Source organism: Vigna umbellata, chromosome 1, assembly GCF_029865625.1.
Source record: "Vigna umbellata cultivar VRB3 chromosome 1, Vumbellata_1.0, whole genome shotgun sequence".
In the NCBI taxonomy this organism is placed as follows: domain Eukaryota; kingdom Viridiplantae; phylum Streptophyta; class Magnoliopsida; order Fabales; family Fabaceae; genus Vigna; species Vigna umbellata.
The window spans coordinates 87,588,899-87,607,249 of record NC_142165.1 but is presented as its reverse complement, the minus strand read 5'-3'; the positions used below and the strand labels follow the sequence as shown (position 1 = coordinate 87,607,249).

Below are 18,351 nucleotides of genomic sequence, written 5' to 3'. Positions count from 1 at the left end.
AAGAGAAAAATATTAATATTAAACTTCAAACGAATTTTTCTATATAATAAATAAAGTTGATGTTCACTATCAATTAAATTCTTCATCTATTAGGCCATTTGTTAAATCGAGTTTTTACGTAGTACATAATTAAGATTTTGAATTAAAAGTAATACTTTGATATCTTATGTATAATGCATATTATAACATCTAAAAATACAGTATAAATCATAAGAGAATAATCACATATTAATAATATGATAGATCAGTCTTACAAAAATTCGGAAGTACAGTTATGGTCGAACGACACTACAAAATATTACAGAATTTAAAACTTCACAAATTCTACCGCCTAAAACGAACGGTTTCCAAAAACACCAATAACAAACGGTTCTACAGAACATACGTAGCAATAATAACCGAACGTTTCTAAGGTTCGGCCTTCACTTCCACCTCTTCCCGTGCTTCTTCCAGCAACTATTCTCCTTCTGTTCACATCCACACGGATGATCATTGCAACAGGACAAACAACCAAACGTACAACACAGACAAGAGAATAAATAGGGTAAACTTATGTAATTTAATTAATTCAATAAAACATACAATTTTCATGATTAAATCAAAGAACAACCAAATCATAATTCATACATCATGACATGCAAAGACCGACCACTTGACTCTGATTGTCCGGACTGTATGAATCCTGTGTAGCTACAACGTTTGTGCACCTGGGTGATGTAGTAACTGGGATACCCTCAACAGCTGCCACCCGAGTTTAATCCGTTCTGTCCAAGTTAACCTTATGGACTAGGACCTCCTGCCATTCTCACACATGACTTACTCCTCTCTATGTGAGAATGAGTAATCACGGAATATCAGGATAAACGCCCGCTAAGCTTTGCCCACATTCATACTTTACCATTCAATAACCACTTTCTGAGATATTCCTCCCTGGAATACTTTTTCATAACCAAACTATTTCATTCACATCACATTTCAAATTCCCTTATACTTCATCATTAATATATTCAACTAAAATGAGATCACACTTTCTCATCATAGCACAAGTCTGAATGGAATAACACTTCTTAGAAACTAACATGACCGAGCGCTATTTACAAATTTATCCGCTTCAATGAACTGACCCTTAAGAGTTCAAATCGGACGCCACGAAGCCTAGGCCGAGTACTAAGACTCTAGGCCGAACACCATTTATAGACCAATACTGTTTGACACCAAATACTAATAACTAATGAGATACTATGAAGAAACGAACATTATTGAGTTTGGCCGAACGCTCTTATTTTAAAAACGGTAATAATATATTACTGAAACGAGACCAAACGCTTGGTTTAAGACCGAGCCCTGTAGAAACCGAATACTATTGAACGAGCGCTGGTCCAAGACCAAGCACTTATCAAAAACGAGCGCTACTGAGACCGAACGCTTGGTCTAAGACCGAGCACTACTAAACTTAAATAAAATGAATGAATATATATATGTATATATATATATATATATATATATATATATATATATATACACACACACACACACACACACACATAATTGCGCCACACTTATTTTTAATGAAAAATAACGATATCATCTACGACTTTACTTATTATAAAATACATTAACTAAACTGTTTAGGAAACATAAAGAAGAACTATACTTAGACCGAACGCTCATTTACATATATATAATAATATAAAACGATCATCATTAACTAAATTCTCTCCAGAAGAAGAATTTAGTTTAGACGGACGCTCAAAGGAAAACCGAATGGTCAATACTGACTCTCGGTTATAGTTTACATAATTTTGCAGAGTATTACAAAATGACTCTCAGACAATATCCCTAAAGCATGAGAATTCAGTTAAGACCATACACTTCCATGAAGAATCGAACAATCACGAATGACGCTCGACAACACTTACAGAATTTACTCAGAATACTACAGTTTGAAGATCAAACCCTATTTCAACTCAGTTCACACCATTTATCAATCATTCATCCCCACATCCAAGCATGCAGTAACACGAATATTTCATATTCATCAAATAATCAAACAATATATCATACAAACATACAACCATTCAAAACAAGAATCTTAATCAAATTATATAAGCTTCCCTTACCTCTAAACGTAACCGAACGCTCACAGATGCAGAATATAGCTCACCACTACCAGAGACCTTAGTGTTCGACAATCACACTTTAAGAAACTAAACCAAACAGAAGACCAGAAATACTCAGAATAAGATGGTCCACTCATGCAACCAGAAATCTAGGTTTGCATGTGAAATGAAACGAACGTGCTAAGGAGAAAGTAACTCACCAGCTTAGAACCACAACTCGATCGGTTTAAATGAAAGTCCTTGACGCCGGGAGAGTTCAAACGGTGCCTGAGGGGTGATCGGAAGAAGAAAAGATGGGATTTTCTTAGAGAGAAGGTGGAGATGGTAGAGAGAAGAAGGATATTCAGAAGGTTGAAGATGAATGGTGCATGCAGAGAAATGGCACGAAAATTTGAAAGTTTAAGTTTTACTCCTACCGTCAAAACCGTTCGTCCAATCTACATCACACACCTGTCTTCCACTTTCTGAATTTCAAACACCCCTTTCGCTTACACATGTACTCCATTAAGTTGGGGTTTTAAGGGTTCTGACACATATGGCTAACTAGTATTGGGTATATGCGATCTTTTTTCTCATAAAAAGTTATTAAAATATTTTTAAATTAATAAAATTATTCCAATCATGATCCCTATTGTGTATAATCCAAAAAACTCTGTTATGTTAGTTGTTTCTGTACAAGCCTTTATAAGGCAACACTGCTTCTAATGAGAATTGCTCAGTTCTCTTATTTTGCATTCTCACTGCTATTCTTAATGCTGCATATCTCATTCCTTTTCTGCCTCTCTAAAACTCACACATCATCATCCTGCTGTTTGCCTTCCTTTCTCACGCTATCAATGGTATCAGAGCAAGGTTCGATCACCTGGTGTAGCATAGAAAAATCAATAACTCATTAGCTGAAGAAGGGTTTATGTTGAGAAGTGATGGCGGGGATAATCCAGAGCAGCTTGCTGGTGTTCGATGGTAAGAACTATGATGATTGGTGTGTGAAGATGGATGCCATCTTGGGATTCCAAGAAGTTGACGAAGTTGTAAAGAAAGGTTTTAAAGAACTCGCAAAGGGGGACTCGGAAGAAGCGAAGAAAACCTATAAAGAAAATAAGAAACTGGATTGCAAGGCACACATGCTGCTACACCATTGTGTTTTTGCGACAATTTTTCAGATAGTGTCAAAAGCAGTAACATCCAAGGAAGCTTGGGACATATTACAAGATAGATATGGGAATTCAGGAAAGGTGAAGAAGGTTAGACTACAGTCACTGCAGAGGCAATACGAGCTCTTGAGTATGGGAGAGCAAGAAACCATTGAAGAATATGTTGGCAGAATTCAAGTCGTTGTTAACGCAATGCGATCGTGTGATAAGGTGGTAAAAGATAAGAAGATCGTTGAGAAAATCTTGAGAACGCTGACACCCAAGTACGATCACATTGTTGTGGCGATAAAAGAAAGCAAAGATTTGGAAATGATGAGAGTAGAAGAGTTACAGAACTCTCTTGAAGCACATGAACAGTGCCTGATCGAGAGAAGGACGACATAAAAGAGTGCAATACAAAGTACGAATCAAGCACTGCAAGCTAAGAGCAGTCAAAATTTCAAGAATCGTAGTACTGAGAGAGGTAGAGGAAGATCGTGTGGTGGTAGAACTGGAGGTAGAATGATTAATTTTACTGAGCAGCTCAAAGACGAAAGCGGCAACGAACAAAGAGAAGGAAATAGTAGAGGTGGAAGAAAGTCCAGAGGAAGAGGTAGAAAGAATTACGATAAGAGAAATATACAGTGTTTTACATGCAATAAATACGAACACTACTCATCTGAATGTTGGCACAATGAGACTGCCAAGAAAGGTAAGAATGATGAGGCAAATCTAGCAAAGGAAGATTGCGAATCGAATTCAGACCATGTCGTACTGATGAGCGGTGTAAGGCATGATAAAAACAGAGAAAGATGGAGACCCCCACAAGCGGTGTGTGTGTTCAAAAGACGAAGGAGGTGACAAACAGATGTCAAAGAAAGACAAGGCAAGCAGATTACGTGTCGCTTGCTGGAAAAACATGCCATGCAAATGATGAAATCTCGTGGTACCTAGACACGGGCTGCTCCAACCACATGACAGGCAAAAGGGATTGGTTACTTGACTTGGATACGAGCATAAAAATCACGGTATGTTTCGCGGATAACAGCATTATCACGGCTGAAGGTTCTGGCAAGGTGGTGATTACGCGTAAGGATGGAAGAGTTGCGTACATGCACAATGTGTTGTATGCCTCAAATATGAAAAGCAACCTCTTGAGTCTTGGACAGCTTCTGAAGAAGGGGTACACTATGACGATGCAACAAAAACACATTGAAATGTTTGATGAAAAACAGCGGCTGGTGCTCAAGGCCCCCCTTTCTCAAAACCGAACTTTCAAGATAAATTTAAATGCAACAGAGGTTTAGTGTTTGGCTGCAACAGGTGCTGGAGAAGAAGAGTGGCTATGGCATTATCGTTATGGGGATTTAAATTTCAGGAGTTTAAGTCAATTGAAGGATAAAGATTTGGTGAAAGGCGTTCCCACGATTGTTACACCGAACAAGATCTATGAAGGATGTGTTGTAGGGAAACAACCCAGAAAAGAATTCAGGAAAGCTGTGAATAAAAGGGCCAAGCAGCCTCTTGAAGTGGTCTGTTCTGATGTGTGTGGACTGATTGATGTGCAAACACTTGGAGGTAACAAATATTTCCTTCTCTTTGTCGATGAATACACTAGAAAAATGTGGATTTACTTGCTTAAAGAAAAGAAGGAAGTTTACTCATATTTCCTTAAATTTTGTGCCATGGTGGAGAGACAAATGACACTAAAGATCAAGACATTCAGAACAGACGGTGGTGGAGAATTCAACTCGAGGGAGATGCATGAATTCTGTCAGGACAAGGGAATTGTGCACGAAGTGATAGCTCCATATACACCTCAACACAATGGTCTCACTGAGAGGAGAAACAAAACTTGTTGGATATGACGAGATACATGATCAAAGGGAAGAATTTGCCACGTTTCCTATGGGGATAAGTTGTCTCCACTGTAACTTATTTACTCAACAGGATTCCAACAAGAGCTCTGGAAGGCACAACACCAGAAGAAGCTTGGACAGGATTCAAACCATCAGCAAGTCACCTAAGGGTCTTCGGATCAGTTTGTTACAAGCACATGCCAAATGAAAAAAAGGAAGAAATTGGACAATAAAAGTGAAGTTTTGATTCTGGTTGGCTACCATCCAACTGGTGGGTATAGATTGTATGATCCTGAGAAGAATCACATAATTATTAGTAGAGATGTGTTGGTTGATGAAACTGCCACGTTCGACTGGAATAAAACAGAAGTTGTGGTGAAGCCAAGTTTTGTGGTGTCTAGCTATGTGGATGAGAAGAAGTCTGATGAAGTCAAACAAGCTAATGCAAGTTTAGAGAACAACAACAGAAGATCACAACGAGTAAAGTTTCCCTCATCAAGGCTTGTAGATCATGAGATCTTCGCTGACAGTGAAGTTGCAGACTCAGGTGACCTTATTCACTTCGCCTATCTTGCTGATGCTGAGTCTCTCTCTTGGGAACAAGTTGTCAACGTTAAAGAGTGGAAGGAGACCATGATGGAGGAATTGAAAGCTATAGAAAAAAATCGAACTTGGGAAATGGTAGAACTACCACAGAATAAACGGGTCATTGAAGTCAAGTGGGTGTTCAAGACTAAGTATAAACCCGATGGAAGCATTGCAAAGTTGAAGGCTAGGTTGGTGGCAAAGGGTTTCTTGCAGAAATCGGGAATAGACTTTACTGATGTCTTTACACTGGTTGCTCGTCTGGAAACTGTAAGACTGGTTGTTGCAGTGGCAAACTTGAGAAGTTGGAAGATCCACTAAATGGATGTCAAGTCAGCTTTCTTGAATGGACCATTGGAGGAAGAAGTTTTTGTCAAACAACCACCTGGTTTTGTGAAGAAAGGTGAAGAACAGAAGGTGTATAGGTTATACAAGGCCTTGTATGGACTCAGGCAGGCACCCCGGGCATGGAACAATCACATAAATGCATTGCTTCTCAGAATGGGATTTCATGAAATGTCCAGTAGAATTTGGGGTATATGTAAAATCACCCAAACAGCAAGGGACCTTACTGATATGCTTATATGTTGACGACCTCCTTGTAACTGGAGAATTTGAGGAGGAAATCGCAGAATTCAAGAAACGAATGAAAGAGGAATACGATATGACAGATCTTGGCTATTTGACTTATTTCCTCGGTCTGGAATTTGTTCAGAATGAAGCCGAAATCCTGATTCATCAAAAGAGATATATTAATGAGATTTTGAAGAGATTTAACATGCTAAACTACAACGGAACCTCAGTTCCTATTATGGAAAACTTGAAGTTGTCCAAGTTGAAAGAAGAAGAAAAGGTAGATGCAACTCTATTCAAACAAATTGTGGGATCACTCAGATTCTTATGTAATAGCAGACCAGACATAAACTTTGCAGTTGGGTTGGTGAGTAGATTCATGAGTGATCCTAGACACACACCTCACCACTGCCAAGCACATCCTTCGATACTTGAAAACAACAGCAAATTTTGGATTATTTTTTCCTAAAGGATCCGATAGCTTGGAGAAAGTCTTGGAGGCCTGGAGTGACTCGAACTGGTGTGGTGATCAAGTGGAGAGAAAAAGCACACATGGCTATCTGTTTAAGTATGGAGGAGCATCAATATCCTGGTGTTCAAGAAAGCAGAGTGTTGTTGCCCTCTCCTCGTGTGAAGCGGAGTATATTTCCTCAGCTGAAACTGCGTGCCAGAGTGCTTGGCTAGAGGCTATCCTTGATGAGTTGTAGATTGAATACAAGAAACCAGTACAACTTCTTGTGGACAACAAGTCGGTTATCAATCTCTCAAAGAATCCAGTCTCTCACGGCAAAAGCAAGCACATAGAGACCAAATTTCATTACTTAAGAGATCGTGTTAGCAAAGGTAAATTGGAATTGAAGTATTGCCCCACTGAAGAGCAAATTGCATATATCTTCACCAAGGCTTTGAGACAAAGCAGATTCGAAAGTTTGAGAAGTCTTGTTGGTGTTAGAAGTTTGAAAAGTTTGGATTAAGGAGGAGTATTGTGTATAATCCAAAAAACTCTGTTATGTTAGTTGTTTCTGTTATATTTCTGTATTAAGGGAACACTGCTTCTAATGAGAATTGCTCAGTTCTCTTATTTTGCATTCTCATTGCTATTCTTAATTCTGCATATCCCATTCCTTTTCTGCCTCTCTAAAACTCACACATCACCATCCTACTGTTTGCCTTCCTTTCTCACGCTATCAATCCCATCTTTTAGTCCTATATAATTTGTGTCTTTCCGAGAACTATTGAATCACATAAGTTCCTTTATGTTTAAAAACAAGTAAATTATGGTTCCTATTTCAATTTTCCTTTCCATTTAAACTTTTAGCATTCTTTTATTCATCCACCTATTTGAATTTTAGCGAATTTAAGATAAGAAACAATTTTAAAAGTTAAAAAGTCACACATTGGTATATAAATTTGGAAAAAAGTGAACCATTTTATAACACTGTGAGATTATGATGTTTAATTTGATTGTGTGTGCATATTAACACACTTTTATAGAAATTTGTGATAACTAGATTATCTAGTAAAATCTCTATTCATTTAGAGAAAAAAAAGAAAAGAAAGTTAGGTATATCTACATATTCGGACATGGAGGTAGTTGTGACATAATACTCCTAGAATGGGAGTTGGGGTGTGACACGTGTGTGAGAGGGCATAGTTTATCATTAATTTATGATTTTGGTACTGCATTTTGGTGTATTAGTACTGTATATTAATGTATTTTGGTGTATATTAATTTGCATTTAGTGTGTATTGGTGCTGCACATGTTCTCAATTTGTTTCAGATTTGGGATCACTTTCATACTTGTTTCCGTGCTTTTTGTACCTATTAGAGTTACTCTTTAGGACTACATTTAGGTGCAACTGTTGTTGCTTTATATTTGGGTGCAATGTTCAAACTTCCGTTGTTGTTGGTGGTCCTATCCTATATAGATTTTTGTATTAATGTGATATATTTCGGAACTGTACTTTTGTACATATTTGAGGCAAATTATGTATGTATTATATTTTGGAAATTAATTAATTACAGTGTTGTACATGTAAAACATACATACCTATTTTGGATTGCATTACCACACTGTGTATTCAGGTGTTTATATCTTTTTTCTTTTTAATTTTAGATTATACTTAAGAAGTTGAGTTATCTTGTAAAGATTAATTCACCGAATTTTTTAATTTTTTTTAATTGTTTTCTATTTATTTTTTACTTATTCTTTTATAGTTAAATAAAAATATGTTTGTAAAAGATACTTTAACGTTCGAAGTTAATTAAATATGACAAATAATAATTAATATTATAAATATAAGTATAAATTATTTATCTTAATTATCCTATCTATATACAGACCCTAATAGATTTAGTAATCCATTTATTTCATAATCTAGTTTTTAATCTATAATATGTTAAATTAAATAACAATACATCATTAAATTATAATAAATTAGTTTATAATGGGTAGGAAAAGAACGACTTATACTTAAATAAAAACAAATTAGTTTGCAGTCAAATAGAGACAAAGAGACTTGTACCCGGATAATATAAGTTAGCTTGTGGTTGAATAAAAATATATCAACTTATAACTAAATATAATAAGTCGACTTATAATTAGATAAAATAAAACTGTAGTAAGATAAAATAAAACGATTTGTAGTAAGGTAAAACAAGTAGAAAGTACTTTTCTTTTCTTATTTGAATTTCATTACAAAATATAGGACTACTGAATTAAAGCCTCCGAAACATTTTGATTAACAGAAAAGTTGTTTTTTCTACCATTGACCAAACTTCCACAGTTTTGTAGTAATGGAAGTTATTTGAAAGTGTTTTTTTTTGGGAATGTATATCTCACATCAAAGAAAAATGGAATCTCAATTCATTTTTTTAGCTGTGAACATCACATCCTTAATTTCACCCTTGGTTTTGCTTTGGGGTTACCAAAATGTAATGAAGTTAAATTTACAATATACCTAAAGCTCTTGGGGTCAGAGAGCATTTTCTATATCATAACGTATTTATTTATTTTTTTTATCATTAGATACTTAATCTAATAAAAAATATTATTAGATATATAATATTCTAGTTAATACCAAGCTATTAGTCTTTTTACCATGTCAAACTATTTTTAATTATTGTTTGTACGTTTCGAATTCTTAATTATTGTTTAAAAATATATGGATTTTAATTTTAACACAAAATCATCATCTTATTGTTACTCAGAAAATTTTAGGACATTGAATTGGTACCCATTGATAATAACAATAATAAAAAAAATTGAATTCGTGCAGTGTACGAACTATGAAATCAGTTTAGTTTTAGAGATAACAAATCTCACTCCAACGTTGTATGAGTGCGTCACCTTTGTCTCTATGTATGTTTTAAAATAAATTGTACGGTGTGGGTTTTGTTTGGTAGCAAAGCCGAAAGGTCCCCTAGATTCCTACCAAAATATACACCATGCATCTATCAGATAATTTTAATAAAAATAAATAAAAATTAATATACAAGATAAAAGATTATCTAAAATTTTTATTCAAAATACTTTCTTAAATACTAGTTAATAACCACATGTGCAACTGAGTTTTATGAAGGTTTTCAATGATTTTTATTACATACTGGTATAGTACATCACTGTAAACAAAGTGAACGAAATAACGTGTACAAAGCAATCGAAAATAAAAAAAATAAGAAATAAAATTTAAAAAACTTTATTCTTTTTCAGAATTAAATAGAAAACAGTATATTTGTGTACGATGTTAGAAGATCTTTTACGCGTTAAAGTAGCAGGCATGTCTCCATCATGCTATCGTTAAGCTTAACAACTCTTCTTCTTTCCCGCGTGATTACTCGTAACCACTTTTATTTACCTATTTTAATTATTCGTTAATTAATTAATCAATCAATTACTCTGTTAATTTATTTTTTTTAAAGGAAAAAGAAAATATCCTGTAGATGCAACATCACATCACTCTTATTTTAATTCCATCCTATTTTCTGTCTTGGTCCCCTATATTTTTTTATCATTTAATTAATCTCAAGTATAATTTTAAATCATAATAATATTAGTAATATTATTAAAATAACATAGTTTATTATACACAATGATTTATAATCATGTAATTTAATAGTATAGACTATATGTCTGTTAGTTGGGAAGAAAAACGATAAATTTATTTATTTTTTCAACAATTTTATCGCGTGTGTCATTATTTAAAATATGTAATTATATAACTTTATCATTTAAAATATCTACGTAATTTTCTATTTAAAAGTAATAGTCACATATAAGTTTTCAAAATTATTTTAAACAATTATTGGTTATTATGAAATGGTATTACTTTAATGCAACCTAATAGATGTAATAGAAATCAGAGGCTAGACCAAAGTTGCAAAAAAAGGAAAGGGCTTTTTGGTCATTTGGCGTGACCACCTTTTCCCATTCGTTTTCCATTTCATCACTCGTTTTTTTTTCTGGTTCGTCGTCCTCCTCTGACTCCCAGCAGTGTCTGCACTCACTTGAGCAGAAGGAGCAAGAGAGAGAAAGTGAAAGCGAAGGAACAAAGTAGAAAAGAGCGAGCGTGTTGAGAGAAAAAACCGTAAGCAGAAACAACCCTAACGTTCTCATGGAAAGCTTGGCGCATTCTCGCCAACCAAACAAGTTTCCCATCACAATTTCCAATAAAATCACCGGCGCCGCAGGAGGCGCAGCTTTTCCGGTCGAAACTCTATACGACCACGTATACGGCGGCGCGACGAGGTTCGCCGGCGGCCACTCCCTCTCGCCACGCTTCGAGGACTACGGCGAGATTTTCTCCAGCTTCCACGCGCCGCGCGCCTCCGCCATTCCGGTGCTGGATCTTCCGTCGCTCGACGACGGCGAGGTCTTCTTCGACTTCCGAAACGTCGCGTGCGACTACGCCGAAATTTTCCGAGGCTTCGACGGCCTCGATATTTGGCTCTCGTACGAGGACTTGTTTCGCGACAGTGTCTCCGAAGAAGACGACGGTGATGATGCTCAAGAGGAAGAAGCCTGGTATGTATAAATCCCATCGCGCTTGTTGTGTTTATAGTTTGGTTTTGATTGTTCGCTGAAATGCATGATTGGATTTGGTTTTTTTTAATGCACAGTGGAAACTCAAGGCAATGAGTTCGTGGATTTTAATATCAGTATGTGATTTTAGTTTCGTCGTTGAGGATTTTGGGGTAATGGTAGTGAAAATGGGCTTTTATAGGAAGCAACGGGAACTATGTTTTTGCTTCTGGTTATTGCATAGGATAGGAAGACGCTGGGTTATGTTTTTTCGTAATCCTACTCTATCCCCGTTTTTCTAAAGCAAGGGTGGTAAGTACGGTTTTGTCGATTAAATGGTGAATTCTTTGGATTTACAGATATATTGTATATGCTCTTACTGTTCTCAAATGTTTTTTGTCGGCTTTTCAGTATTTTGTGTTTTTAGAAGTTTTTTGTTACATGATTTTTGTTTTCTTTATATCTATTATTTGTGCTTTGGCCTCTGTCTCAGTATATTTTAATTTACTGAGATTGGAATTTGATATTGCACGATATAACCATGTTCTTTCATCATCGGCAGGACGCCGGTGGAAACTGATTCATTTTCCGGAGACTTGGACCATTTTGGATTTAATGAAGGCATGCCAAATGATGATCATTTCCGGTCTTCTGATGGAATTACAGAGTTCAACGTTTTGTATCATAAGGTAAATGGTACAGGCAATGAAGATATATCAAAGAGGAAAAGTACTGTAAGTCAGATGCGTGCTGCTCCTGAATTCACTCAAGTATTTGATGAAACCACGCACTTTCATAGGACAGATCCTTCCTTGCAAGTTGTTGATGATGTTGACCTCGATATGGAATTTAATGCAAGCCAGGCAAGGAGAAACCATAGAAAAATGGTGTCACATCCGGTTAATTTTACATCTGGTGAACAGGTTTTTGGTAGTGATCTTGATCTGCATAATGGATGCTGCAGAAATGGTTCTCATTCCAGTGAAACATTCATAACTGTGTCTCACATTAGCCTCAGAACTCTACCCTCTCAAGTGCCGCCCCCTTCTCGGCCACCACCTGTATTGGATGCAAAACAGGAGTACGCTGGTGGTTTTCATTCAAACAAAGAGGGGATTGACATTGAAGAGACTCTTGGTGATACTTCGCCACCTTTCCTTGATGTGGAGGTTGATACAAATTCATCCGCTGTTGCTATCAAAGAAGTCATGCATAGACCTGAAGCAAAACTTAGGAGTAACAAGGAATTGAAAGAGAGAAAGAAGAGGTTTTCCGAGAGCAATGCAGATTCAAGTTATGATGTAAAGGTTAATGAAGCAAAGACAAGTGTGAATATAACTACATTTGATAGTTTGAATGATAAGGGTGTGCAGAGAATTGGCAAAAAGAAAATTTCTTTCACAGATGAAAGGCAGAAAACTGGGAAGGCTGCCCCAGAAACTCTGGAATTGTTAGAAGGGGAAAGACTTCTAAACATGTTTGATGAAACGCACATCAAGGAGTCCAGGTCACCTCAAGAATCAGATAGAAGTGCTGGAATTGGGATGTGGAAAGAAGCAACTGAATTTTTTGAATTGGTGGGAACAGAAGAGCCTGGGAAGGTAACTACGCCCACAAAACATTGCCATACTAAGAAACCGGTTCAAGATACCAGAGCGCATGAGTGTGGCAAGGAAGAATGGGAAGCGTTTAACATTAAAGCAGAATACAAAAAGGTTAGAGAAGTTGAAGGTCCTCAGCGAGAGGAATGCAAGGAGAAATACAAAGTAGGAAATGGGGCTCATGAACAGAGAAAAACCATTAAAAAATCTAAGTTATCTGATGAGGAGTTCAGGCAGAGAGAGCATGTGAAGAACGAGGAAATGGCCGAAATATTTGGGCTAGAAAAGAGTGAGAAGGCAAGCGTGGTCAGTCCACATGGAAAAACTGATAATAAATTACCTAAAGCTGATCAACCAGGAAGCTTAAAAGACATGTTCGAGACTCAACGCAAGGAGCACAAACAAGTTGAGATTGAGATATCAAAAGAGGTTGATAGAGAAATGTTCAGTGAAGTACAGTGGAAAATGAAGCGTATGGAAAGTGAGAAAAAACAAAAAGAGGATGAACAGCTACAACTGAGTATGAAAAGGCATAAACAGTCTCAGAGAATGAAAGAAAACGGAAAAATTCAAAGAGAAGCTTCTGCTCTTGGAGGTGTAGAGAGTGACCAACGGGTGAAAGATTCTGTGAAGCTAGAAAAGTTCGAAAGATCAAATGAAACCTGTAATCTGGATAGCCATAAGGAAAATATGATTTGCAAAACAGAAGATGAAATTATCCTTGAAGCTACACAGATTCACAACAAGAAGCAATTGAAGGAGACATGTCAAAATGAAGTTGGGAAAAGCCGCAAAGATTCTTTTACATTGGAAGAAAATGATGAATGCTTAAAGGATGATCTTGAGAAGGTAAAGAATGAAAAGGGGCTTAAACAGGACTTTGAACTGGAAATGAACAAGAAAAGATCTGGAGTGACTTTTGAGCTAGGGGAAAATGAGCCTTGCCAAAGAGATCATGGTAAAGAGAAACTTAATGAAATTTGTGATGGGTATAGAAAAGGAAATAGAATAAAAGATGTAGATGATAGCATATGGCTTCAGAAAGTTCTGAAACAAGCTCCGGAGCTACAAATGAATAGTGGAAATGAGACTCAGAGAAAGAAAGAAATCAACTGCCCATCAGACCTACCATGTGATAGCGAAGGAACTGTGGAAAAATCACGTGAGGATAGTCACTCCCAAAAGCATGAGAGGATGCTCAAAGATGGTAATAAAGATGGAAAAGATAAGGGATTGGACAAAGCTTTGGAACAAACAGAAGGTAATGGAAAAGGGATTCACTTGAATTTTGCAAAAGAAACCAATGAGGAGTGGAAAACAGAGAGTGATGACAATCTTTTAGCAGCTCACTCATTGTCCATTCATGAAGAAAATATTTGCATACAGGAGCTATGTCAAGACCCTATAGCTGACCAAGAAATTGGAAAGAGTGTCACTGCCTGCAAGGTTGGTGAAAAGAAATTGGAAGAGGTATGTTTGGAAAATCTGAAGGATACTGGTAAAAAGGGGGCTTTTGAAATGTCCCAAGGAGAACTAGAGCATTCAGGAAAGGTGACTTGCACTAGTACAAATGTCAATGTCAACGAGCATAGTTTTGACAGTGAACATGCATGCACAAAGGAAACTAAGACAGCCTCTCAAATGGAATTTGATGCACGGAATGAAGAGAGGACAATTGATGGATGGGGTGAGAGAGTAAAGACTAAACAACATGTGAATGTTTCACTAAACACTGAAGAGAGCCGGGACCGAATGTCATCAAGCCATGCTAACGTGTGTAGTGATTATGGAAGGAACACAGTAGCTGATAAAACTGCTACAGTACAGGAAGCGGTAAATATCCAGAAGCCTTCTGAAAGAGCTCATGTATCAAATTCCACCAAAAGCAAAGATAAAAGTCTTGATGAAACTTCTGCTTCAATAGAGAAATATGCTGATGAGAGGATAAGAAGAGAAAGAGAGTTGGAAGAAGATCGTTTGCGAAAGATAGAAGAAGAGATGGAGAGAGAAAGGGAAAGACAGAAAGACAGAATGGCTGTTGACAGAGCAGTGCTGGAGGCTGAAAGGGAAAGGGAAAGAGGAAAGGATCGGATGGCAGTGGATAAAGCAACTTTGGAGGCTCGTGATAGAACATATGCTGAAGCTCGGGAGAGAGCAGAAAGGGCTGCCTTTGAGAGAGCAACTGCGGAAGCTCGACAGAGAGTACTGGCTGAAGCCAGAGAGAGACTTGAAAAGGCTTGCGCTGAGGCCAGGGACAAAACATATGCGGAAAAGGCTGCTGCAGAAGCCAGATTGAAAGCACAGCGAACTGCCGTGGAAAGAGCAACTGCTGAGGCTCGAGAGCGTGCAATGGAAAAAGTAAAGGTTGAGAGAGCGGCATTTGAGTCCAGAGAACGATTAGGGAGGTCTGTCTCTGACAAGTTTAGTGTTTCTTCCAGAAACAGCGGAAGACAGGGCTCTTCGTCCTCAGTAAGTATTCACAGAACCACTTAAATATGCAAGTGATAAATTTCACTATTGTCTGCTGAATTTATAATATTTACGTGGCAGGATATGCTGGATCCATTTTGTCAGAACTCTAGTTCCTCCACTCATTCCAGATATCCGTACTCCTCAGTTTATGGTGGTATGTGATGCATGAAACCCATGACTAACTTTTGTATAAACTTTCAAACGACACTTTAGTGCTTCCACTAGATAATCCTGACCAGGTATTGTCCTTTGCTTGAAGCTTCCACTTTTACTGAAAGATCAGAACGAGAAGGTGAATCAGCTCAGAGGTGTAGGGCTAGACTGGAGAGGTATCGCCGAACAGCTGAACGTGCAGTAAGTTCTTTAACCTTGTTCATCATGCATTAATTGTACTTATAAAATAAATGAGATTGACGATGACTTTTGGGAAAATGTAAGGCAAAAGCTTTGGAAGAAAAGAACATGCGCGATCTTGTAGCTCAGAAGGAGCAAGCTGAGAGAAATGTGAGCTTATATCCAAACATTTGCTTTTTATAGGAACAGATTTGTTGTTACAACATTTTGTTGATTACTCTAGTCTGATACTCTTTGCAGAGATTAGCAGAAACCCTGGATATTGAAGTCAGGAGGTGGTCAAGTGGAAAAGAAGGAAATTTGCGTGCATTGCTTTCAACCTTGCAATATGTAGGTTTTTCATATTCTCAAATAGCCCTTTATCACTCCTTTCTCCTCTTATTCTGAACTACTTTTTACTCAAGACAGTAAGGAGGTGATTTGAAGGTCCACTAAACAAGTCTCAAACAAATGAGACTAAATTGGTTTCTTAATCTTTTCTGATTCATGATGGTTCGTTATAAGGTTGTTCTTATCTAGTTTTTTCACATTGTCAGATTCTTGGGCCTGATAGTGGGTGGCAACCAATCCCACTGACGGACGTTATAACTTCTGCTGCTGTCAAGAAAGCTTACAGGAAGGCCACCCTTTGTGTCCATCCCGACAAATTACAGCAGCGTGGAGCAAGTATTCAACACAAATACATATGTGAAAAAGTCTTTGATCTCCTAAAGGTATTTCATGTATGCCATGTTCCAGTTGATTTATTAATGTTTAGGTTCTGCCAGAGCGAACCATAATGCTGTTGCAGAACTTCTAATATATCAAGTGCACATGCAATGCACATCATATACACATTAGCATGTGAAAATATGCAAATACGCAAGCATGCCAATGATGCTAATGTGCTTGGTGAGGTTGGTATCTGACCTTTTAAACCTCCAACCCCAAGCTAGAATGTCATAAGTGTTAGCGTTCTGCTTTTTGTTTCTTACTCCATATACGTACCAAGTTGGTTCCAATACCCCTCATTCTGATGATAAAACATTAAGTTGGATAAAGCATCTTGAACTTCATTTATTAATTATCATCTTCGACCTCTGATTTTTACTTTCTTTCTTTTCCTTTTCTATCCTGTTTCAATATCCAGGAAGCTTGGAACAAATTCAACTCAGAAGAGCGATAGCACAGCACACCTTATGTTTTTTAACATGTCCCTTTACAAGAGAGCAGTTCCCTTCACAAGTAATGTGGGCTACTGGGGACGAATACCACGTTCTTTTATCATTTTCAACGTTCTGTAATATTTATTATTCCCTAAATATTTATATGTAACAAATACTCATCCTACCAAGGCAAAAGTTAAAGGGTAAATACATACAAAAAAACATATAGAGGCTTGTATTTATACCATCAGACAAACTTCGGAATCCCAGTTCTAAATCTTGAATTTATTTCAAGGATATAAAACATCATGAATCTACATGAAATAGATCGAATGTTTCTGTCTGTCAGTTTAATTAAGTAAAACAGTCAAAATTCTCGAGGGAATACTGAATGAGATAAATCTCCAGGTCATGCTAACAGAATAAAATAAGGAGGGAATTCAGATTCTAAAAGAAACATTAAAAGTAAGAGTGAGCAGCTTGATTTGCTTCTACAATTAAACCTGCTCATCTCCAAAACATAATTGGTGAATCTGAGAAGGCAGACAAGCACTATTGTGCAAAGGAGGACATTCTCCATTCAAGAACTTTGTAGCAGAATGGTAATCTAACTCAATTAGTGTATGTCTATAGCCACGTTTCCAAATCCTCTTCGCCCCGACTGAACAGAAATGTCCATGATGATCCCGCATTACTACGACTTTTTTCCACATAAGAATAGCTGTTGATCTTTACCCAGCTAAGAGGATAAAGCTTCCAAGCCTTATCTTGATAATGAAATTGAAGCCACTTGTAGTGTCTCGATGAGGCATTTATCTTCTGCAGCCATCATGACATAAGCAGAAAACTTCGAAAGAATAGTAGATAGATTCACTAAATAAGACACTAGACTCACTAAACTGCTGAGAGATTCTGTTCAAAAGAACATTCATTACGTTAGAGTTTGTTCCTTGTATTTTCATTAGCCAGAATGTTGTTAGGAAGTGAGTGTTTGCACGTGGAAAATAATTCATTTTCAGCTTATCATAATTGTGAACCCAAAAATAAGGTTCTATTTGTGATGCTCTAATATAAAATTAGTGATTTTGGAACCAAACTAATGTTTAAATTAAATGTAGTTTTAATGGGTAATTTTTGTACAAAGTTATGAGAGTCTATCTTCTATACTTATTTCATAATCAATGGTGAATATTGACCAATAATTTTGAAAAAATCAAAATAACACACTTAAAATTTATATATTTAATCATTGTTGTTAATAAAACAAAAAATAAATAATTAGATAATTATCATCACGTTTTAAAATAGATAAAGGAATTGAATTTGTGTTGATTTTATCTTCACATTCAACTTTCCTTTTGTTCCTTTTTTAAAAAATAAATATATTTTTCTATTTTTCATAAATATACCTATTTAAAAAAATCAAGATTAAAAAATAAATTATCAAAATCTAACTAAATATTGAGGGACATAATTATTGAAAGGAAA

General features: G+C 36.6%; 2 protein-coding genes across 2 annotated transcripts; both read left to right on the top strand.

Annotated features, from left to right (window-relative positions):
* The first annotated feature begins 3,043 nt into the window (after positions 1 to 3,043).
* On the top strand, positions 3,044 to 3,658 carry LOC148206691 (uncharacterized). The gene has a single exon (XM_088108606.1). It carries the CDS (start codon positions 3,044 to 3,046, stop codon positions 3,656 to 3,658), a length of 615 nt encoding a protein of 204 aa, XP_087964732.1.
* Positions 3,659 to 10,682: 7,024 nt separating this feature from the next.
* LOC124845782 (uncharacterized) lies at positions 10,683 to 17,187 on the top strand. The gene is made up of 8 exons (XM_047322944.2): positions 10,683 to 11,294; positions 11,854 to 15,361; positions 15,443 to 15,518; positions 15,624 to 15,718; positions 15,803 to 15,868; positions 15,959 to 16,048; positions 16,255 to 16,431; positions 16,848 to 17,187. The coding sequence occupies exons 1-8, from the start codon at positions 10,885 to 10,887 to the stop codon at positions 16,881 to 16,883; spliced, it is 4,458 nt and encodes a 1,485-aa protein (XP_047178900.1). The 5' UTR covers positions 10,683 to 10,884; the 3' UTR covers positions 16,884 to 17,187.
* Positions 17,188 to 18,351: the final 1,164 nt, after the last annotated feature.